General features: G+C 37.7%; 1 protein-coding gene, 1 long non-coding RNA gene and 1 pseudogene across 7 annotated transcripts in view; 1 reads left to right on the forward strand and 2 right to left on the reverse strand.

The window, feature by feature from the left end:
• The first annotated feature begins 353 nt into the window (after positions 1-353).
• On the forward strand, positions 354-7907 carry LOC137217190 (uncharacterized). Its single transcript, XR_010940039.1, has 2 exons — positions 354-479; positions 7557-7907. It is a non-coding gene; the product is annotated as an uncharacterized lncRNA (long non-coding RNA).
• Positions 7908-13956: 6049 nt separating this feature from the next.
• On the reverse strand, positions 13957-15097 carry LOC137217422 (heterogeneous nuclear ribonucleoprotein D-like pseudogene; annotated as a pseudogene).
• Positions 15098-15625: 528 nt separating this feature from the next.
• CENPI (centromere protein I) overlaps positions 15626-20046 on the reverse strand; it is a 61262-nt gene continuing 56841 nt past the window's right edge. For all 6 annotated transcript variants that reach the window (XM_067724221.1, XM_067724218.1, XM_067724220.1 and 3 more), the window contains one exon: positions 15626-19669. In XM_067724221.1, coding sequence (XP_067580322.1) covers positions 19568-19669 — 102 coding nt within the window. In that variant the 3' untranslated portion in view covers positions 15626-19567. The remainder of the gene's footprint in view (positions 19670-20046) is intronic.

Below are 20046 nucleotides of genomic sequence, written 5' to 3' on the forward strand. Positions count from 1 at the left end.
TCTAGATTTTTTGATGATGGCCATTCTGACTGGTGTGAGATGATATCTCATTGTAGTTTTGATTTGCATTTCTCTAATGATTAATGATGTTGAGCATCCTTTCATGTGTTTGTTGGCACTCTGTATATCTTCTTTGGAGAAATGTCTATTTAGGTCTTCTGCCCATTTTTGGATTGGGTTGTTTGTTAGAGCTGCATGGAATTTTATCACTGTTTCCTCCTCTTGGGGAAGCTCAGCCTGATAGCACAGTCACTAAGAAATTAATTCTGACCACAATGGGAGAGTCTGTGAGACTTCCAACAGAGGCTGATATTTAAATTGGTCACCAGACGGGGAAGGGCATTCCAGGATGAGAGCAACATGAGCAAGGGTTCAGGGGTACATAAGTGCATGGTGGATTCAAGAAAATGAATAGCTGAGCAGGACTACAGTGGAAGGTATCAGTGAAGTGAGAGTGATGCTCAGGAGACTGTAACAAGGTAAGGTGGGGCAGAATGTGAAGGACATTGAAAGCCAGGTTAAGTGGGTGGACTTACTCCTCTAGGCAATGGGGTGTTCTAAGCAGATGAAACACAATCCAATCCACATTTACAAAGAGAGCTCTGTGGGAGTATGGAGGCTTGATAGACAGAGGTAAAGAGACCATTGAGGAGGCTCTAGCAAAGGGCTAGATAAGAAATGAGAGCTATATCTAGGGTAGTGGTAGTGGGAACTGAAAGGTGGCAGATTTGAACACACTAAGAAGCAGTGATGTGCTGGTAAACAACTGGCTCTCCAGAAAAGAAAAGGAAAAAAAAGCCCCGATTTACAGTGTTTGTTGATTTCCATGGTGTAAATACTTCCCCATGGCTGATTTCAAGGTAACACTAGACGTCGCTGGATGTGGAATTGTGAAGAGGTGCGCTCAGTCAGCTCTCTTGAGCCAGTGTGTGCCGGCATACCACTACCAAGTGACCAGTTCAGTGTCGGGGAAGAAAGAGAAAAATCAAAGGTGATGGACATGGCTAATTTGGATGACTCCTTAGATGTTAATAGAGAAAGGGAACTCAGGAGGAAAAACAGACTTTATTTATTTATCTGTCTGTGGTGGGGGAGGATTAGGAGGTAAGAGGCATATCAGGAGGGAATTATGACTTTGGTTTTGGACATGTTGACTTGGAAGTCCTACCCTTGGAATTCAATTTTCAATGAGGCTCTGCCTTATAACAATAACTCACATTAATGGAATACTTATATTGTGCTAGGCACATTATATGTTTTTATGATCTTTCAGTTATACCACAACCCTATGGCTCTAGTAGAAAAGCTGGCAAATAGTAGTTACACAACAAATATCTTTTAAATGAACGAATGAATTAGGTACTCTTGTTTTTTTCATTTTATAAATGAGAGAAATGAGACACAAATTGATAGTAACTTTCACAAGGTCATTCAGCTGGGACTCAAACTCAAGCCTGTGTGATTCCAAAACCACTCTGCTATACTATATGTGTGTGCTGTGGAGATGAACCATGGCAGGGACCTTTTCTTTTTTATCTTTCTAAATCTAATCTATCGCAATGCTTATACATAGTGTTATAGACTGAATGTTTGTGTTCCCCCAAATTCGTATGTAGAAGCCCCAACCCCTAATATGACCGTATTTGGAGATTAGGTCTTTTCGGAGGTGACTGGGGTTAGATGAGGCCATAAGGGTAGGGCCCTCATCCGATGGGATTAGTGTCCTTGTACAAAGAGGAAGTGAGACCAGTGCTCGCTTGTGCTCTCTCTCTCTCTCTCTCTCTCTCTCTCTCTGTCTCCATTCACATGCACCGAGGGAAGTCTATGTGAGGGCACAACAAGAAGGTAGCCATCTGCAAACCAGGAATAGAACTCTCACCAGATGCCAAATTAGCACCTTGACTTTGGACTTTCCAGCCTCCAGAGCTGTGAGAAAATAATGTCTGTGTTTAAGCCACCTAGTCTGTGGTATTTTGTTTTGGTAGTCTGAGCTGACTAATACACAAGTACCGGATCATTAAATATTTGTTGACTGAATGAGGACTGATCCTAATATTTATACTGAAGTTACTATTTTTCAAAGATAAGGTCTAGTAGGACATAAGGAAGAGCTAGGAGTAAAAAGAGGCTCCACCTGAGAGATCTTTGGTAGGGGATTTTTCTCTGATGGAAGTTTTCCGCTGTGGGGCTGGTGAGGAGTTTCTTGCCAGGATTTTACAGCAGTATTACTGACCAGCCTCAGAAATATCCTTTCTTGGGGATCTTCATATTCTGCTTCCTCCATTCTTGATATACTTATGACATTAGGAATGCAATGGGATAATAAGAAAAGTATTTATTAATTTAACAAATACGCATTGAGTATCTTCTGTGCTGTACAATATGTACATTATGGTATTTATTTTTTTACCACAAGCCTGGGAGGTAGTTCATATTATCCCGTTTTTGCAATGAAAAAATTCAAGTTAGTAGAGGTTAATTTGCTCAAGGTTAAATTATAAGTGGAATCACACATTTGAACTTGTGTTTGACTTTTTAAAAACATTACCGTCTCTCTTTCTTCACCCTTCCTAACCAGAGAACACATTTTTATTTTAATTTTTTGCTGTTTGCAATCAAAGGACTCTGATTAAACCAAACTCAGTGAATGGTACTATTTTATTTACCCAGTAGGTTACGTCAGAAACCTGAGAATTCTGGGCTGATAAGATACTCCTATATCATCAGTCACAAGTCTGATACTGAGTCTACTTCTTAAATCTTTCTAATCAGTCTCTCTATTCTTATAGCTACTGCCTTGATTCAGGCCCCGTCTTGCCTTAATTGCAGCAAAAACCTCTTAGTTGGTCTTCTTGCTTTCTGAAAACCCAAATTGATCATGTTGCTCCTCTATTTAATACCTGTTGTGGTTCTTCATACCATTTAATATGAGTTTGAATTCCTTAGCTTAGCACAAAAGGCATTTATGACTAAGCCCCTGCCCACAATTCTCCCTCTTGAATAAAATGTAAAGTAAACCCACTATTTTTGTGCTAACATTCAACTACCCCCCGACACACACACACAGTACAAACCAATAGGCAGGAGATATTTTCAAAATATTCACCTAAAAGACCTTAACTCCTGGAGGGAGCAGACCTTTGTACAGTGCCTACTCATCATAGACACAATACTTAATTCCCTTCACTCTCTTTCCCATGCTGAATATTCCCCAGTAATTCCTCAGTGGTATAATTTCATTCCATTTCCTTCTTGCCTCGACTCTTCTCTACAAGCCAAAATGTACACATTATTGTCTTTTCTTTCTGTGGTGGTCCCCCAATGAGCCCATGCCTCCCTGTATTCACACCCTATGTGACCTATCCCATATCCTTCCCTTCCCCTTGAATCTTGACTGGTCTCGTGATTTTCTTTTAACCAATAGACAGAAGTGACTGTGTGAATGCTGAGGCAAGGTCAGAAAAAGCCTTACAGCTTCTACCTGGGCCACTGGGACCATTCCCTCTCAGAACTCAGCCATTATATTGTGATAAGCCCAGGACACACAGAGAGGGAGCAGGTAGTTGTTCCAGTTGACAGCCCCAGCTGAGTTCCTAGCCCAGAGCCAACATCAGCCACCAGTGATATGAATGATCCACCTTGAACATCCAGTCCAATAGAGCCTTTTGATGACTCCAACCCCAGCCAAGAATTGCCCAGCTGAGCCTAGTCAGCCCACAAAAATGTGAGGAGACAAAAATACAGTAATTTTAACTTTGGGGTAGTTTGTTACGCAACAAGAGATAATCAGAACGCTTTTCTCATTCCACCTTGTATCTAAAAAAAATTCTCATAGGTAAACTAGCTAATGTTGTATTGAACTTTCTTTCCTAGTCATACTATCATCTAGTCTAATAAGTTTTTCATCCTAGGACAAGCATTCAGAGACTCACCTAGATGATTCAGCCTTAATATACATCTTCTGCAGTTTCGAATTTCTCTTTATAAGATTGAATATACTCTTTTTAAACTTTTTAAAAAATAGGACTATTACTGATTACAGGATTTTAGTAATTGTAGGCTTGTGATGAAGTATTCTGAAATTCATCCTAAGTAATGGCTGGTTACTTTTTCTTTCAACTCTAAATGTCTGCCCTAGAACTCTTCTATTGGTAACTACAGATCCCATAGATACCTTTATCCCTACACTTGGTCTCCAGGAGTAAATCCCTCTTCTGTTTGTAATAGAAAGATGCTTAACAAGAGCAGACTACTGACATACCCATTTCTTTCCCAATGCTTCCCTTTCTTTTTTTCGTAGTGGCTATTCACTGGATTGTCAGTTTTACTTTCATTTGGTATGTTTTTCTGACAATATATATCAATGTCAAACGTTAAGAAGAACAAAGTTAACTATTTTCTCTATCTCACAACTCCTTCCTAAAAATCCTCAGTGTCTTCTTGACTAAAGATTCTCACTTCAAAGGAGAATTGCTAGGTAAGGATTCTGAGTCCATCAATTACTATCATGTTAAGCAAAATACTTCCTTCAAAACCAAACTGATGTTGGAGAAATGAAAGCTTATTGTTTCCTCCATATTAGTACTTAACGGTGGTAAATTGCATGAAGAAGTAATGATAATAATGGTTAACATTCATGAAGTGATCATTATATACTAAGCACTGTTCTAAGTGCTTTACATGTATTAATTCACATAATTTTTATAACAACCCTAAAAGGAAGGTGATATTATTACCCTTATTTTACATATAAGGAAACTGAGACACAGAGAAATTAAATAACTTGCCCAAAGCCACACACCTAGAGAGTGGCAGAGTCTAGATTCTAAACTAGACAATCTAGCCTCAGTGTCCACTCTCTTAACCACTATACCATTAGTTCAAGTTTTTATTCAAAGTTTCCGGATACTTAAACTTTAAAGAATGGAATAGAAAAAGCAAAATTACCCAGTATCTATTTTTCTTCTATTTTCTCTGTGTTAGAAAATGATTATTCATTGGTTTGGAAAGGGTAGAACAATTACTCATATGAATATTATATACAAAGATGAATTAAGCAACACTTAATACAACATCTCAACAATCTGTAAAAATTAAATTCTAGGGACCTGTGCCAGTAATTTACTCATTGCCCCTCAACTCTACTCCTACCATTCTATACTTCATGCATTTCCCAGGCTCTCTTGCTAACTAAGCTTACTGTTGGAGTCTGCCAATAAGAGGCAGTGACAGGAGATCAGAAGGTGGAGGAAGAGAGATGCTTCCTGCTTTTGGCTCTGATAGGTTGCAGTTGCTGATAGAAGATGTAGTGACAGCAATAGCAGTTTCTGGCCCTGGTTAGGTGATACTACTTTGGCAGATCTAGAATTGATTGTGATGTCTCTAACAGTGCAATAGTAGATACAAACTTGTGAACTACACTCCAAGAATATTAGTTTCTGATCTCTTGGTATCATCTTTTCTTCCTTTTGCCCACCCACCCTTCTCCATTTTGCTCTACCAGTCCTTTCAAAATTGTCGTAACTAATTCTTTTTATTAAATTCCCTGTTTGAAACACCAAGAGTAATTTCTTTTTACCTGTGTGGACCTTAAAACCCCAAAGAACTTACAGATGAGACTATTGGATCCCTCTCAATGATTTTTGAGAAACTGATAGTTACATCAGAAGATTGAAAGCAGCAAAACATTGTACTTAAAAACTTTTGGAGTTGGGTTTGGGGAAGGAGAGAAATAGGTGAGGGAAATTAAGAAGTACACACCTTCAGTTACAAAATAAATGAGTCATGGGTATGAAATGTACAGTGTGAGGAATATAGTCAATAATTATGTAATATCTTAGTATGGTGACAGATCATAACTAGACTTATGATGATCATTTTAAAATGTGTAGAAATATCGAATCACTATGATGTGTAATAGGAGCTAACATAATGTAGGTCAATTATACTTCAAAAACAAACAATCAAACTCATAGAAATAGAGATCAGATATTTGACCACCAGAGGTGGGGGCAGGGGGAATTAGATGAAGGTAGTCAAGAGGTACAAATTTCCTTTTATAAGATAAATTAAGTACTAGGGATCTAATGTACAGTGTGATAAAGATAATTAACACTGCTGTATGAAAGTTGTTAAGACAGTCCTAAGTGTAAAAAAATCCTAAGGTAAAAATTTTTTTTCTATTTCTTTAATGTTGTACCTATATGAGACGATGTAATCATTTCATGATGTATGTAAGTCAAATCATCATATTGTACACCTTAACCTTATACATGTGCTGTATGTCAATTATATCTCAATAAAACTGGAAAAAAATTAATAAAAGTTTTAAAACTTTTTGTATTGTAAAGAATAACACATACAGAAAAGTGAGCACACAAAAACATATAGCTCAATGTTTACCAAGAATCAGCCAAGTAATCAGCACCCAGATCATGAAACAGAACATTACCGGCACCCCAGAATCCCCCTGCCAATCACTAAGTCCTCTCTCTTCAGCAAAGGTAACCATTAACCTGACTTTTATGAGAATCATGTCCTCATCTTTCTTTATAGCTTTACCACCTAAGCATGTATACCTGAACATAAATGGTTTAGTCTTTCTGTTTTTTGAACTGTTATATACGTAATCAAAAAATATGTGTTCTGGGCTTCCCTGGTGGCGCAGTGGTTGAGAGTCCGCCTGCCGATGCAGGGGACGCGGGTTCGTGCCCCGGTCCGGGAGGATCCCACATGCCGCCGGGCGGCTGGGCCCGTGAGCCATGGCAGCTGAGCCTGCGCATCCGGAGCCTGTGCTCCACAACGGGAGAGGCCACGGCAGTGAGAGGCTCGCGTATCACAAACAAACAAACAAACAAAAAACCCTAGTCTTACAAAATTCTTAAAGAAACCTAATAACACAAAAATGCAAAATATGAAGCGTTTAACTTGTTAAAGTTAAACCTATTTGGTGTTAGAATAAGACAAAATGCTAAGAAAAAATTAACCCTTATTAATGTCAAGGAAAAATCTGAGGTCCAGGGTAAAAGGAGCTAACGTAGTTATTAGTCAATATGTCTCAATATGTCTACTCTTATGTAAATGGCTGATAGGGGTAGGGTTTTTCAAGTGTAGGTCCCAGCCAGACTCAATTACTGTCTGACCCCTAGACCCTAAGTCATAGACCAAGAATCCTCAAGCTGAGGGAAACTCAATTCCTTTCCAAACACAAGGGAAGTGGATCTTTGAAGTCGGGAAGGGCAGAAATCAGAAGAATTGTACTCTAGCTCCCCATTCAGCTCCACACACTCATTTCCTCTTCTTTCTCTGCACTAGGCAGAGGCTAAGTAGCAGAGGTCGAATTCTTAATTCCTTGTAGTGGGGTAAACGTCCAGCAGGGGGAGATGGTAGGATATCCTAGATTCAATAGTAATAAGGAATTCTAAACACAACCAAGAATGTTTTACACAGAGCATCTTAGAAACTCGGTTAAACAATTGAAATAAGGTTAACTTTTACAATTCTCACCTGAAATTAAATAGTTTAATACATTTTTCTTTACAATTATCCATATAAAGACGTGAAAATTGGACTTCCCTGGTGGCTCAGTGGTTAAGAATCTGCCTGCACATGCAGGGGACACAGGTTCGATGCCTGGTCCGGGAAGATCCCACATGCCACGGAGCAACTAAGCCTGTGCGCCACAACACTACTGAGCCTGCACTCTAGAGCCCGCGAGCCACAACTACTGAGCCCGCGTGCCACAACTACTGAAGCCTGCACGCCTAGAGCCTGTGCTCCACAACAAGAGAAGCCACCGCAATGAGAAGCCCACGCACCGCAACGAAGAGTAGCCCCACTCTCTGCAACTAGAGAAAGACCACACGCAGCAACGAAGACCCAATGCAGCCAAAAATAAATAAATTTATTTTTTAAAAAAACGTGAAAATTTTCCATTTCTATTTAAAATATCATTCACTCTGGCTGTATCCTCATTCAGAATAAGGAAAATTAACTAAATATTTTGTTAGAAATTCAGTTGCATTTTATTTGTTTGAATACATCCATTATAGCTATATTATATTTTTATTTTTGGTAGAAAAATATGCAAATACCTCTAAAATTGATCAGAAACCTTTTTAAAGAGAAACAATATTACAATGATTTTTACCCACTATTTCATAACCTACTTCCACTTGCCTATCTATACTTTAGAAAATTATTCCAGCCTATCTTTTTTCCTTACTGACCCTAAAATATCTCAAATAAACATGTAAATCTGGTATCTAACTTTAAAAATTCTTTAAAATGCTTGATGGCTGCACAATTACCACATAAAATTCTCTTTGCATATTCCTAATTTCCTAGACTGAAAGAGGACAAGGTATGACATAGAAGAGAAGCAAATAATGATTTTATGACTATAATTTTTCCAAATTTGTTATTATACAGTTAAGATAATCATTATACAAACATGCGATCTTTAAGATTACTCATCTCATCCTTTCCCAAAACAGGAATTGAAACAGTTCTTGTAAGTTTTTTTTAAGAGCTTTAGTGATATAATTTAATAACATAAAATTCAGTAGTTTTTTATTATATTTACAGAGCTTAGAACACTTTTAGCATCTTAAAAAGAAACCTCATACCCATTAGCAGTCACTTCCCGTCTTAGTCCTTTGGGGCTGCTATAACAGAATACCATAAACTGGGTAGCATATACACTACAGAAATTTATTTCTCACAGCTCTGGAGGCTGGGGAGTCCAAGATCAAGGTGCTGGCAGATTAAGTGTGTCTGGTGAAGACCAGCTTCCTGGTTCATAGACAGCCATCTTCTTGCTATAACATTACCTGATGAAAGAGGCAAGGAAGCTCTCTGGGGCACTCAACCCATTCATAAGGGGTCCACTCTCCTGACCTAATCATCCCCAAAGGCCTCACCTCCAAATATCATCACATTGGAAATTCAGCATATGAATTTTGGGGGCACACAAAATTTCAGTCTATAGTACTCCCCATTACCTCCACCCTATCCCTGTCAGCCCCAGACAACCATTTAACTACTTTCTGTCTTTATCAATTTGCCTACTGTGGAATTTTCATGTAAATGAAACCATACAATATGTGCTCTTTTGTGACTGGCTTATTTCACTTTGTATAATGTTTTTGAGGTTTGTCCATATTATAATATGTATGACTTCATTCCTTTTTTTTTTTTTTTTTGCTAAACAGTATTCCATTATATGGAAATAGCATATTTTATTTATCCATTCATCAGGACATTTGGGTTGATTCCACTTGGGGCTATTATGAATAATGTTGTTATGAACACTTGTGTACAAGTTTTTGTGAGGACATGTTTTCATTTCTCTTGAGTATATATCCAGGAGTACAATTACCATATCAGTCATGGATATGGAATACCATATCCGTCATATGGTATCTCTATGTTTAAAATTTTGAGGAGCTGCCAAATTGTATTCCAAAGTGGCTACAACCATTTATAGCCCAGGCAGCAATGTGTAAGTTTTAATTTCTCCACATCCTCACTTCTTTTTTATTACAGCCATCCTAAAGGGTGTGAGGTGGTATCTCACTATGGTTTTGATTCAATTTACCTAACGACTAATGATGTTGAGCACCTTTTCATGTTCTTATTACCCTTCTTTTCTGGGAAGAAATATTCAGATCCTTTGCCCATTTTTTAATTGAGTTATCCTTATTAGTGAGTTGTAAGAGTTCTTTATGGACTCTGGATACAAGACATTTATCAGATATATGATTTGCAAATATTTTCTCCCATTCTGTGAATTTTCTCTTCATTTCCTTGGTGGTCTCATTTGAAGCACAAAGTTTTTAATCTTGATGAAGTTCATGAATTTTTTCTTTTATTGTTTGTGCTTTTGTTATCAGAGCTACAAAATCAATGACTAACTTAAGGTCATGAAGATTTACTCCAATGTTTTGTCTAGGAGTTTTATAGTTTTAGACATTACATTTAGGCTTCTAACACACTTTAAGTTAATTTCTGTATTTGACGTGATAAACAGTCCAACCAGACTCTTTTGCATGGGGATATCCAGTTTTACCAGCACCACTTTCTTTCCCCATTGAACTGTCTTGGCATCCTTGTTGAAAATCAAATTGACCCTAGATGAATGGGTTTATTTCTGGACTCTCGATTCTATTCCATTGATCTTTGTGTATCCTTATGCCAGTACAACACTGTCTTGATTAGTGTGGCTTTGTAGTAAGCTTTGAAAGCGGGAAGTATGAGGCCTCCAATTTTGTTCTTCTTATTCAGTATTGTTCTGGTTATTCATAGTACTTTTCATTTCCATTTGAATTTTAGGATCAGCTTGTCAATTTCTGCAAAATGCCAGCTGGGGTTTTGATAGGGATTTCATTGAAACTGTAGATCAGTTTGGGGAGTATTACTATCTTAACAGTATTCAGTCTTCTGACCTATGATCATGGGACATCTTTGCATTTATTAGATGTATTTTTACTTTCTTTAAACAACATTTTGGTATGGTGTATTACATTGATGTTAAGCCAACCTTGTGCTACTGGGGTAAATCCCAGTTGGTCATGGATTATAATCCGTTTTATGTTGCTGGATTTGCTTCACTAGTATTTTCCCAAGCTTCTTGAATGTATAGAGTGTTTTTCATCAAATTTGGGGCATTATCAGCCATCATTTCTTTAAATATTTTTTGTCGCTTTGTCTCCTCCTCTGGTATACCCATCATGAGTGTGTTTGTGTACTTAATGCTGTACTACATTTTCATAAGGCTCTGTTCATTTTTCTTCACTGTTTTCAAGTCCAGCACTTCCATTTGGGGTGTGGTGTGTATGTATTCGATTCTTTACTGGTATTTTCTTTTCGATGAGTCATTGTCATTACATATTCCTTTAATTATTTAAACATGGTTTAAGTTCTTTGAACATATTTATAATAGCTGCTTTGAAGTCCTTGTCCACCAAGTTCAATATTTGATCCCCCCTCAAAGGCAATTTGTCTTTTTTTCCCCTGAATATGGGTCACACTTTCCTATTTCTTTATTAATCTGAACAATTAGGTAATATATTGTAACAGCACTGGATTGTCCCTGCTCCAGAGTCTTATAGCAACTTGGCTAGACTAATTCTGTGAAATCAGTTCCCCCATAGTGTGGAGCCTCTAATTTTCCTGTTTGGATTTTTTATTTTTCATCTTGACACCTGGGTTCCTAAGGGTAATCCCTGGGTCAGTATAGTTTAGCAGTCATCCACTGATTGATTGGAGTTGTACTTAAGCCCCTGAGCCAATAAGGTTTTCATTTTTTGCTGTTTGACCTGTGTGGCTTAAAGACTGCTTTCACACTTCAGGGAGCTTACAAGTTTGTCTCACATTTAGTCAAGGACTAATAGTAAAGCAGTTTCCTCTCCAGTTGCTCCTGAGAGAGTGTGGCCTTAGGTATGTACACACTCTTCCTTATCACCAGGCCTCCTTTGCTGGCTCTTTCTCTGGTCTGTTAAACTTCTGGCTGGTCTGCCTCTATTAGTATCATACCATGCTTTTGGCCTCCACTGATTGTTTGCTGATTTTTATTTTGGACAGTTCCTTTGAGGCACAAATTGCTCCACAATACAAATAAAGTCAGGTCCCTCAGGCAGGGCCAGGGTGTTGCCAGCCTTTGAGGTTTTCTCTGACCCTGTTGGAACCTCTATATTATGGAACAGTATCTGGGAGAGATAGGAGCTGCCACTTGGCTGCCAAGCTCACTGTAATACCTCTTCTGCAACGCAGAGTTGGGTGGGAAAATGGGTGTAACCTCTATCTCACATGTTAAAGACTCCTACTACTATTACTGAATTTTGTAGATTTTGAATAAATGATTTTCAATTTGTTGCAAATCCCTTTATCATTCTCCAGAGACTTTGAATGACTGTCTTTGCTAATTTTGACCAATTAGGTAGATATTTTTTTCTGGGGAGAAGTTCCATTGAGCTTGACTATGCAGAAACTGACGATCAAGTTTGTGAATTTAACCTAGTCCACAAAACTGATTACAAATAGAAAAAGGATTCAGTTCTATTTTTTTAAGTTGAAATTCACATCTAATTAAACAATTATATACTACCTTCTTCCTCACTACCCCAGGTAATAGAAAGTTCACCTACAAATAGATACAAGGGGAAAGTACAGCATATTAAAAATGCAATCTTGTTCAATTTCATATGTGATATTAACTATGTTATTGTATCCAGGGCTGTAATACTCATAAATGCTTAGGATGTCAAACTATTAAGTAGGTTCTTATTCATTCATACTTTCAGCACTTTTCTCAGAAAGGCTCAGGAAACCTCTGTTCACACAGAAAGTAAAGTACAGAGAACGTGCATTACTTCAGTAAGCCAATACCTCCTGGAATAGTCTTTTTGTTTGTTTGTTTGTTTAAAAAGCCTTTATTCATTTTTGATCAGGGAAAGGACAATCTCAATGTCAACTTGTCACCTAATCATAAATTTGAACTTACAGGATTCACTGCCCTAAAGACACTGCACCTACTGACTTTGACAAGATAACTTAAAATGAAAATCTCCTTTCTGTTCCCTAAGGTTGCATGTTGAACGAATCAAACAATCCCTTGCAACAGCCAACATTGGTACTTGGCCTAGGTGTAAGGTCAAATAGCAAAACAGGAGCAAAAGGCCAAAAGCATTGTAACTTGATAGCCCAGCAAGTACAAACATCATCGGAACAAAGAAAGTTGCAGGCACCAAATAAAACAAGGCAGGTTCATTAGCATAAAAAAATTTATACTTGGTTGAAGGTGAGGTCAACTATTCCACATATGAACTTGTATGCCAATCCTAATGGCTAACATGGAACCACAGAAACAAAAACAAAAACCTTAAATTCAATAACTACACTGAATGTAAAATTCAAAACTTGAGTTTACCCAGGACATCCTCCAAAATCTACAGCTAAAACTTTTTTTTAATGCACCAGAAGATCTGTTGTGATGACATGACTTGGTCACACTTAGATTTGCATTTACATAAGATTTAAGGGATACCTTTCCCCACTATTCCTTTTACGTTTGAATATGGATATGCTTAACTATTCAGCTCATGCACTAACTGCGCTAAAAATGATGAAACTTACTACCATGATTTTTTCTAAGAACTCACACCACGTAACAGTTAACACCCAATACAGCTTCCTAAAAATGCCCCAACAGAAAACATTTTGTTCAGTTTGGTGCTTGCTGTGACATAATACCAACAGAATAGTATACAATTAATTTACTCATCCACTACGTCATATATTTTAATCTAACTTTTGTTCAAATTTTAGTAACTTCATACCTATTTGCCAAAATCCTTGTGTTAAATGTAACTACATCTGATACTCTTAAACTGTGGCTCCTATAACACAGTTCAAGTGTTTTTTCCCCTGGGTATATTTAGACAGTTTAATCAAGAAAACAAAGTTATGGTATTATGATTAGCCAAAGCTCTTTCTAGCAGACCACTGAATACAGCAAGTCATAACAAATGCCTTTCCAGAGACAAGAGCAAAGCAAAATATTTTCTATTCATAAAAGGAGCTACCAGCATGCTTTGTGCCATTAAAAAGTTACTTTTCAAAATATAACCAGAAGACTTATGGTCTACTAGAAAGCTTCCACTCATCACAACACTATAACTACGCCACAGAAACTTTCATGACAAAGTCCCCAGATATACAAAGAGAAAACAACATTACTTAAAGGTATGTGGAAGCCTCAGTTAACAGGGAAATGAAGCCTTAGAACACAGAATACATCTAACAAAAAGAGAACAGAGTAGACACTGTAGCTGGCTATTTGTAAAGGACCACAGTTTCTCCCTATGGATCAACACTCCCTACAAAATAAACTGTGCCTTAATTATTGCTTATTTAAAATTACACTTTTACAGGGCTATTTAGTACCTGACGCAGAAAAACAATCACATAAGGAAGCATTTATTTGAGGTTTAACATGAAATCATACAAATAAAATTTGTATAAACACAAATCCACGTCGAGTCATAACACAGATAGCAAAAGACAAAGTAAAAACAAAAACTAATTGGCGGCTATATACAGTTGGACACAGTTGTGTCTTGTACACTAGAAAGTCTTTTACAAAATAATCATCTTAGATCAACAGAAGACCAATCTTCAATGTCGTCCTGCAAGATGGGTTACTTTAGCAATCTCTTCCTGTTTTCTCCAACGTCCCCTTTTAGTATGGCTGGTAATTATTTTGGTGATTGCCACCCCCTCGAGATGCCTTGCCATAAGTGCTCTGTTGGCCTCGGCCACGACCCCTAGTACCACCTCGTCCACCAGCTGCAGCACCTCTTCCTCCTTTTTGTTGTTGCTGTTGCTGCCTATATACCTCTTTGGGTTGTGCAACTTTGATTTCACACTTCCCAGAACCAATTTGATGGTATCTGCTTTCTAACAATTTCTTTACTGGCTCTTCGTCTGTATATGTAATAAAACAAAATCCTCTTCTTTCATTTGTTTTTGTATCCATGGGAAGTTCAATATTTTCAATCTCTCCAAAGGCTCCAAAATATTCTTTAATTTGTTCTTCTGAAGTATCTGGGCTCAATCCACCCACAAAAACCTTTTTAGGGGGTTCCTTCCCTTTTAAAGCTTTGGCTCTTTTAGGGTCTATCAATTTGCCATCCAGCTTGTGTTCTTTCATTTCCAAAACCTTATCAACACTAGCAGCATCTTTGAAAAGCACAAATCCAAATCCTCTTGATCTTCCAGTGACTGGATCTGTTTTAATTGTGCAGTCTACAACTTCCCCAAATCGAGACAAATATTCAGTCAGATCTTTCTTGCTTGTATTCCAGCTCAAGCCTCCAATAAACATTTTACCATCATCCTGCTGATTCTTGCTCGCGTTGATCTTAGATCCCTCTGCAAATTCCTCTATGTTGCTGTACTCGTTCATGTCTTCCATAGCGGCTGAGTTATCGGCTGGGAGGCGCTGGCGTGCAATCCGTGTCGCGGCAGTAGCGGCGACAGAACGTTGTATGGAGCTGGATTTAAAATGGCGGCGGAAGAGCTGGAATAGTCTTTAATTGCATTTCTATAAGATATACTTTGATCAAATACAGCTTCCAAAGTAGGAAAAACTTTTCTATCTCTTTTCCCCTTTGTGGGTTTTCAATGAAAATTCTACAAATTTTCTATCATTTTACATGCCAAACCTTTGAAAGACAGACATCAGAATCTAAATTTTACCAAAGAGAGAATCAAGAGGCAAAGTATTTAAGTGACTTCCAAGGTCGTACAATTCACTAATGATGAACCTAAAACTAGAAGCAATAGAAGGACTCCTTAACATCCAGCCTCCAGCTCTGTGCACCAAATCTATTTAGATAAGCTAATATTCTTCCTGGCAAGCTGAAAAATGTTGCATTCCTGTTATATACTTTAAAATGGACTTTAATTCACATGTACTATTATGCTCCTTGGGAAGATATCCTCTTATGAGTATTACAAAAATAAAGCATTAATGATTCTGGTCAACAGTATATTCTGTTAAACACGATTGCCCATCGTCTTAATCAGATCAGGCTGCTATATAACAAAAATACCACAGACTGGGTGGCTTTAAAAAACAAATTTACTTCTCACAATTCTGAAGGCTAAAAGTCCAAGATCAGGGTGCCAGCATGGGTCCTCTTTCTAGCTTGTAGACAGCTGCCTTCTTGCTGGATCTTCACACAGTGGAGAGAAAGACTGTATCTCTCTTGTCTCATCTTATAAAGGCACTAATCCCATTAATGGGAGCGCCACCCTTACAATTGAATTACCTCCCAAAGGTCCCATCTCCAAACACCATCACATTGGGGGTTAGGGCTTCAACATATGAATCTGAGGGAAACAAACATTCAGTCCATAGCATCCATCTTTAATAGAAACAGATTTTTTTTACATGACAGAAACAGAGGCTCTCTATATTAAAAAACCTAATAATTTAAACAAAGTGAAAAGTAGTATCAACTGAAAAAAATCTTAAAAATATAATACTAATTTTAGAGAATATTTTTTCTTCTATCTAGTAAACCATTTTGTGATAAAAAATGTATCTGATATAAAGAGAATTTCTACTATGTTAATAAAAGTTATGTGAGGCACCATAGACTTATCTACTTTTCTTTCCAGATTGTCCCCCAAGACCAAAGGAGAAGTTATGATAAAAAGAAAAATAAAATGTTAGAAATCTAATAGCAGTGTTATTATTGAATATTAAGTCAATATTTAAAACATCAACAATTTTACACAAATACTGGGTAAACAAAGTGTTCTTTTTGTACAATTGGGAAAATAAACCACATTTTCTATTTCTTTTCTTTTCTAGGCATGTTTGGTACTGAAACAAAATAGCTATTCTTATTTAAATTTTGTTTTTCTTTGCCATGAAGATTCTTCAAAAAAGACTTTTCAAATAACTAGATTTGGCATACTTGCATAGCTGTATATCTAATCTTAAGTGGGTTAAAAAATTGATCAAGAGAAGAATATGGTCAAAAAGGTACCCAGGGAATCATTACTGAACAAAAAGGCAAACTAAAGGAGAAAATTTTTTTCTCCCAGAACATAAACTTAAGTTTAGAAAAGTTTCTTCCATGATCTGAAGATTGTTACTGGTTAAATTTCATAAAAACTAATCAAACCCCTTCTCACAATTTAAAGTTCTACATGATCTTAAGGATCAAAATACCATGTTCTGAAAAACAATATGGGAAGTTATTTGGAGTACAAACTTAAAAAAAAAGAGAGAATTCTCTAAATAGTTACCCATTGGGGAAGCTATCAGATTTACTTCAAAGCAGCTAAAGCTTCTTTTATCCAGGTATATAGGCTACATTCCACACCATTAAATAACCCTTCCGTTTTGAAACACTTTCTGTACTTGGCTTCCAGCATACCAGTCTCCTGATTTTTCTTTAAGCTCACTGGTGGGTCCTTCTCAGTCTTTTGCTGGTTCCTCCTCTACTTCTTAACATTGGCATACTCCAGGGCTCAGTCCTTTGCCATTTTCTTTTCAAGCTGTACTAAGTGATCTCATCCAATGTCATGGCTATTCAGTAAAGATTCCCAAATCAATTTTGTCAGTACCAAACTGTACCCTGAACTCTAGATTTGGATAGCCAACTGCCTATTTAGCATCTCCAACCTAACATGACTGAAAAAGAACTCGTGATTCCACATTCCTCCAAATCTGTTCCTCATCTCTCTGTTCCAGAATTCACCCAGCTACTGTTAAAAACCTAGGAGTCATCCTTTACTCCTCCCTTTCTCTCTCCTCATATCCAAGCTATCAGCAGATCCTATCTTCTTTACCTTTAGAGCTTGCGTCCAGTATCTAACTACCCCCCCCCACTCTCCATCATCCACCACACTAGTCTAAGACTCTTGCCTGGAACACTGTAATAACCTAACTGGTCTCTCTGCTTTCACCCTTAATCCTCTTCAGTCTAACCTTCACACTGCAGTTCCATACAGGTAAGTAAAATGATGCCACTCCTCTGCTCTCAGTCCTTCTAATGGCTTCACATTACGTATCCATAACAGGCTATAAGGATCTTCATGAACTACTCTCTGGCTTTCTCCCCTATTTCTTTTCTTACCATGTTTCTCCCTTAATCACTATGGTGTAACCTTACTGGCCTCTGCTATTCCTCAAACATGCCAAGTAAGTTAACATTTTTAAGCCTTTTTACTTGCCTTTACCTCTTCCCGAATGCTCTTCCCCCAAATATTCACATGGTTCATACACTTATCTCATTAGGTCCTCTGCATTGGCCACCTCTTCAAACAGGCCTTCCCTAACCATCTTATCTAAAGTAGCAACCCCCTCAAACATGTATATCTCTTTATGTATAATTTGGTGGAAGGCAGAGTCTGATGATGAAGTCATTTTTCCCTAGTGGACTAAAGAATCTAGATCCTGAAAAATAAAATTAGCCACACTGAGGCTCTCTCTCCTTAGCCATGGATAGAAAGACAATCCAAGCACTCCCTAAGGATGGCAGTGTATTGGTGACGAGCATGGAAACTCAAGTGGAACCACTTGGCCTCTCTACCAATGAGGAAAGAATTTAGTCCCATACACTCAGTTTGTTTCTTTCTGTCCCTATTCCTTGCTTTTTCACCTGATATTGTACATTTGTTTACATCTGTATTATCTGTCTTCTCCAATGGAATGTAGTAAATTCCACAAAAGCAGATACTGTATAACCAGCACACAGAAGAATACATGGTATATGGTAAGCTCAATAAATATGTATTAAATCAAAAATGAATGAAAAAAAATGAATGAATAAATAGTATTTCTAGTTTGAACACCATCCAATAATATAGTTTAGGGTTCTGTTTTGCTTTAAAAGGAAAAAAGAGCCACAATGTGCACTTAAAAATAAAAATAGGGCTTCCCTGGTGGCGCAGTGGTTGAGAGTCCACCTGCCGATGCAGGGGACAGGGGTTCGTGCCCCGGTCCGGGAAGATCCCACATGCTGCGGAGCGGCTGGGCCCATGAGCCATGGCTGCTGAGCCTGTGGGTCCAGGGCCTGTGCTCCGCAACGGGAGAGGCTACAACAGTGAGAGGCCCGCGTACCACAAAAAAAATAAATAATAAATAAATAAATAATAAAATAAAAATAAATTCAGCTTGATTTCTTTCAAATGATACGAATTTTATTAAAAGAGGGACAGTTATTCAGTAGCGCTGAAGCAAAATTTTGTAGTCAATTTTCAGCAAGATACTCTAGCTATTATACAATTTTTTAAAAGCTTCAGAATTATTCCTGAAAATAGTTACAGTTAGTTAATTTGGACCTAAACACTAAAAAATGGGATATATACATACACATACATGTGCACACACACAAAATAGAGCAGTTTTGTGAAATCAAACTGGTATAAATAGGAATGTAGATTATCCCACAATCCTCTTCCCTTCCTTCTCTCATCAAACTGCTACCAGTGAAGGCCCAGAAATCTACCAACTACTTAGAGCCACCTTTTAGAGCTAGAAATGTATCCTCTTAACTTGGTGTTGGTGTGGTTGTTCACAATAAGAAAAATGGCAATATCCACAGAGGTTTTACAGAGGCAGCTGAGTATTTTGCATGAATATGTCTGTAGCTTAACTGCCACCATATATTATTTACCTGCTCTCTTCCATCAAAAATGCAGCTCATAGTCCACAAGAATGTGAAAAATCCCACCACATAACAGATATGTCTCTTTATGTATAATTTGGTGGAAGGCAGAGCCTGATGATGAAGTCATTTTTCACTAATGAGCTAAAGAATCTAGATCCTGAAAAATAAAATTAGCCACATTGAGGCTCTCCTGAGCCATGGATAGAAGGCAAGTGTAAGCACTCCCTGAGGATGGCAGTCTGTTGGTGAAATGAGTATGGAAACTCAAGTTGAGCTACTTGACCTCTCCAGCAACAAGGAAGGAATTTAGTCCCATATGCTCAGTTTGTTTCTGTCAACAATCATTTAATGTTGATCAGGTGGTTTATGCTCTCTGCTCAGGGGACAGAAGAACGATGAATACTGCTTCTTATGAAAAGTTTCAAGCCTTGTAACCCCTCTGAAAATAAATAGTCCAAATACCAGTTCCATTTCTTCCCCTGCAGGCACAAAAAAGGGAAAATTACTTATCAAATATTCCGTTTGCTTATTCTCTACCTCCTCTTCTTTGCCTAGGATAAGTTCCCAGCACCCTGGATGCACATACCAAGAGTTAGCTCGAGTGGCCAGGTTCGTAACTGAAACTCAGTCACTAAGTAACACTCAAACCAGAGAGTACCCGAATTTTAAGGGCTAAATATTCCTTTTATTATACTGGCAAAAAAATTCAGCTGTTCAACTCTATGACATAAATCACAGCAAGATCCTTTTTGACCCACCTCCTAGAGAAATGGAAATAAAAACAAAAATAAACAAATGGGACCTAATGAAACTTCAAAGCTTTTGTACAGCAAAGGAAACCATAAACAAGACCAAA

The sequence above is a fragment of the Pseudorca crassidens genome, chromosome X, assembly GCF_039906515.1.
Source record: "Pseudorca crassidens isolate mPseCra1 chromosome X, mPseCra1.hap1, whole genome shotgun sequence".
NCBI lineage: Eukaryota > Metazoa > Chordata > Mammalia > Artiodactyla > Delphinidae > Pseudorca > Pseudorca crassidens.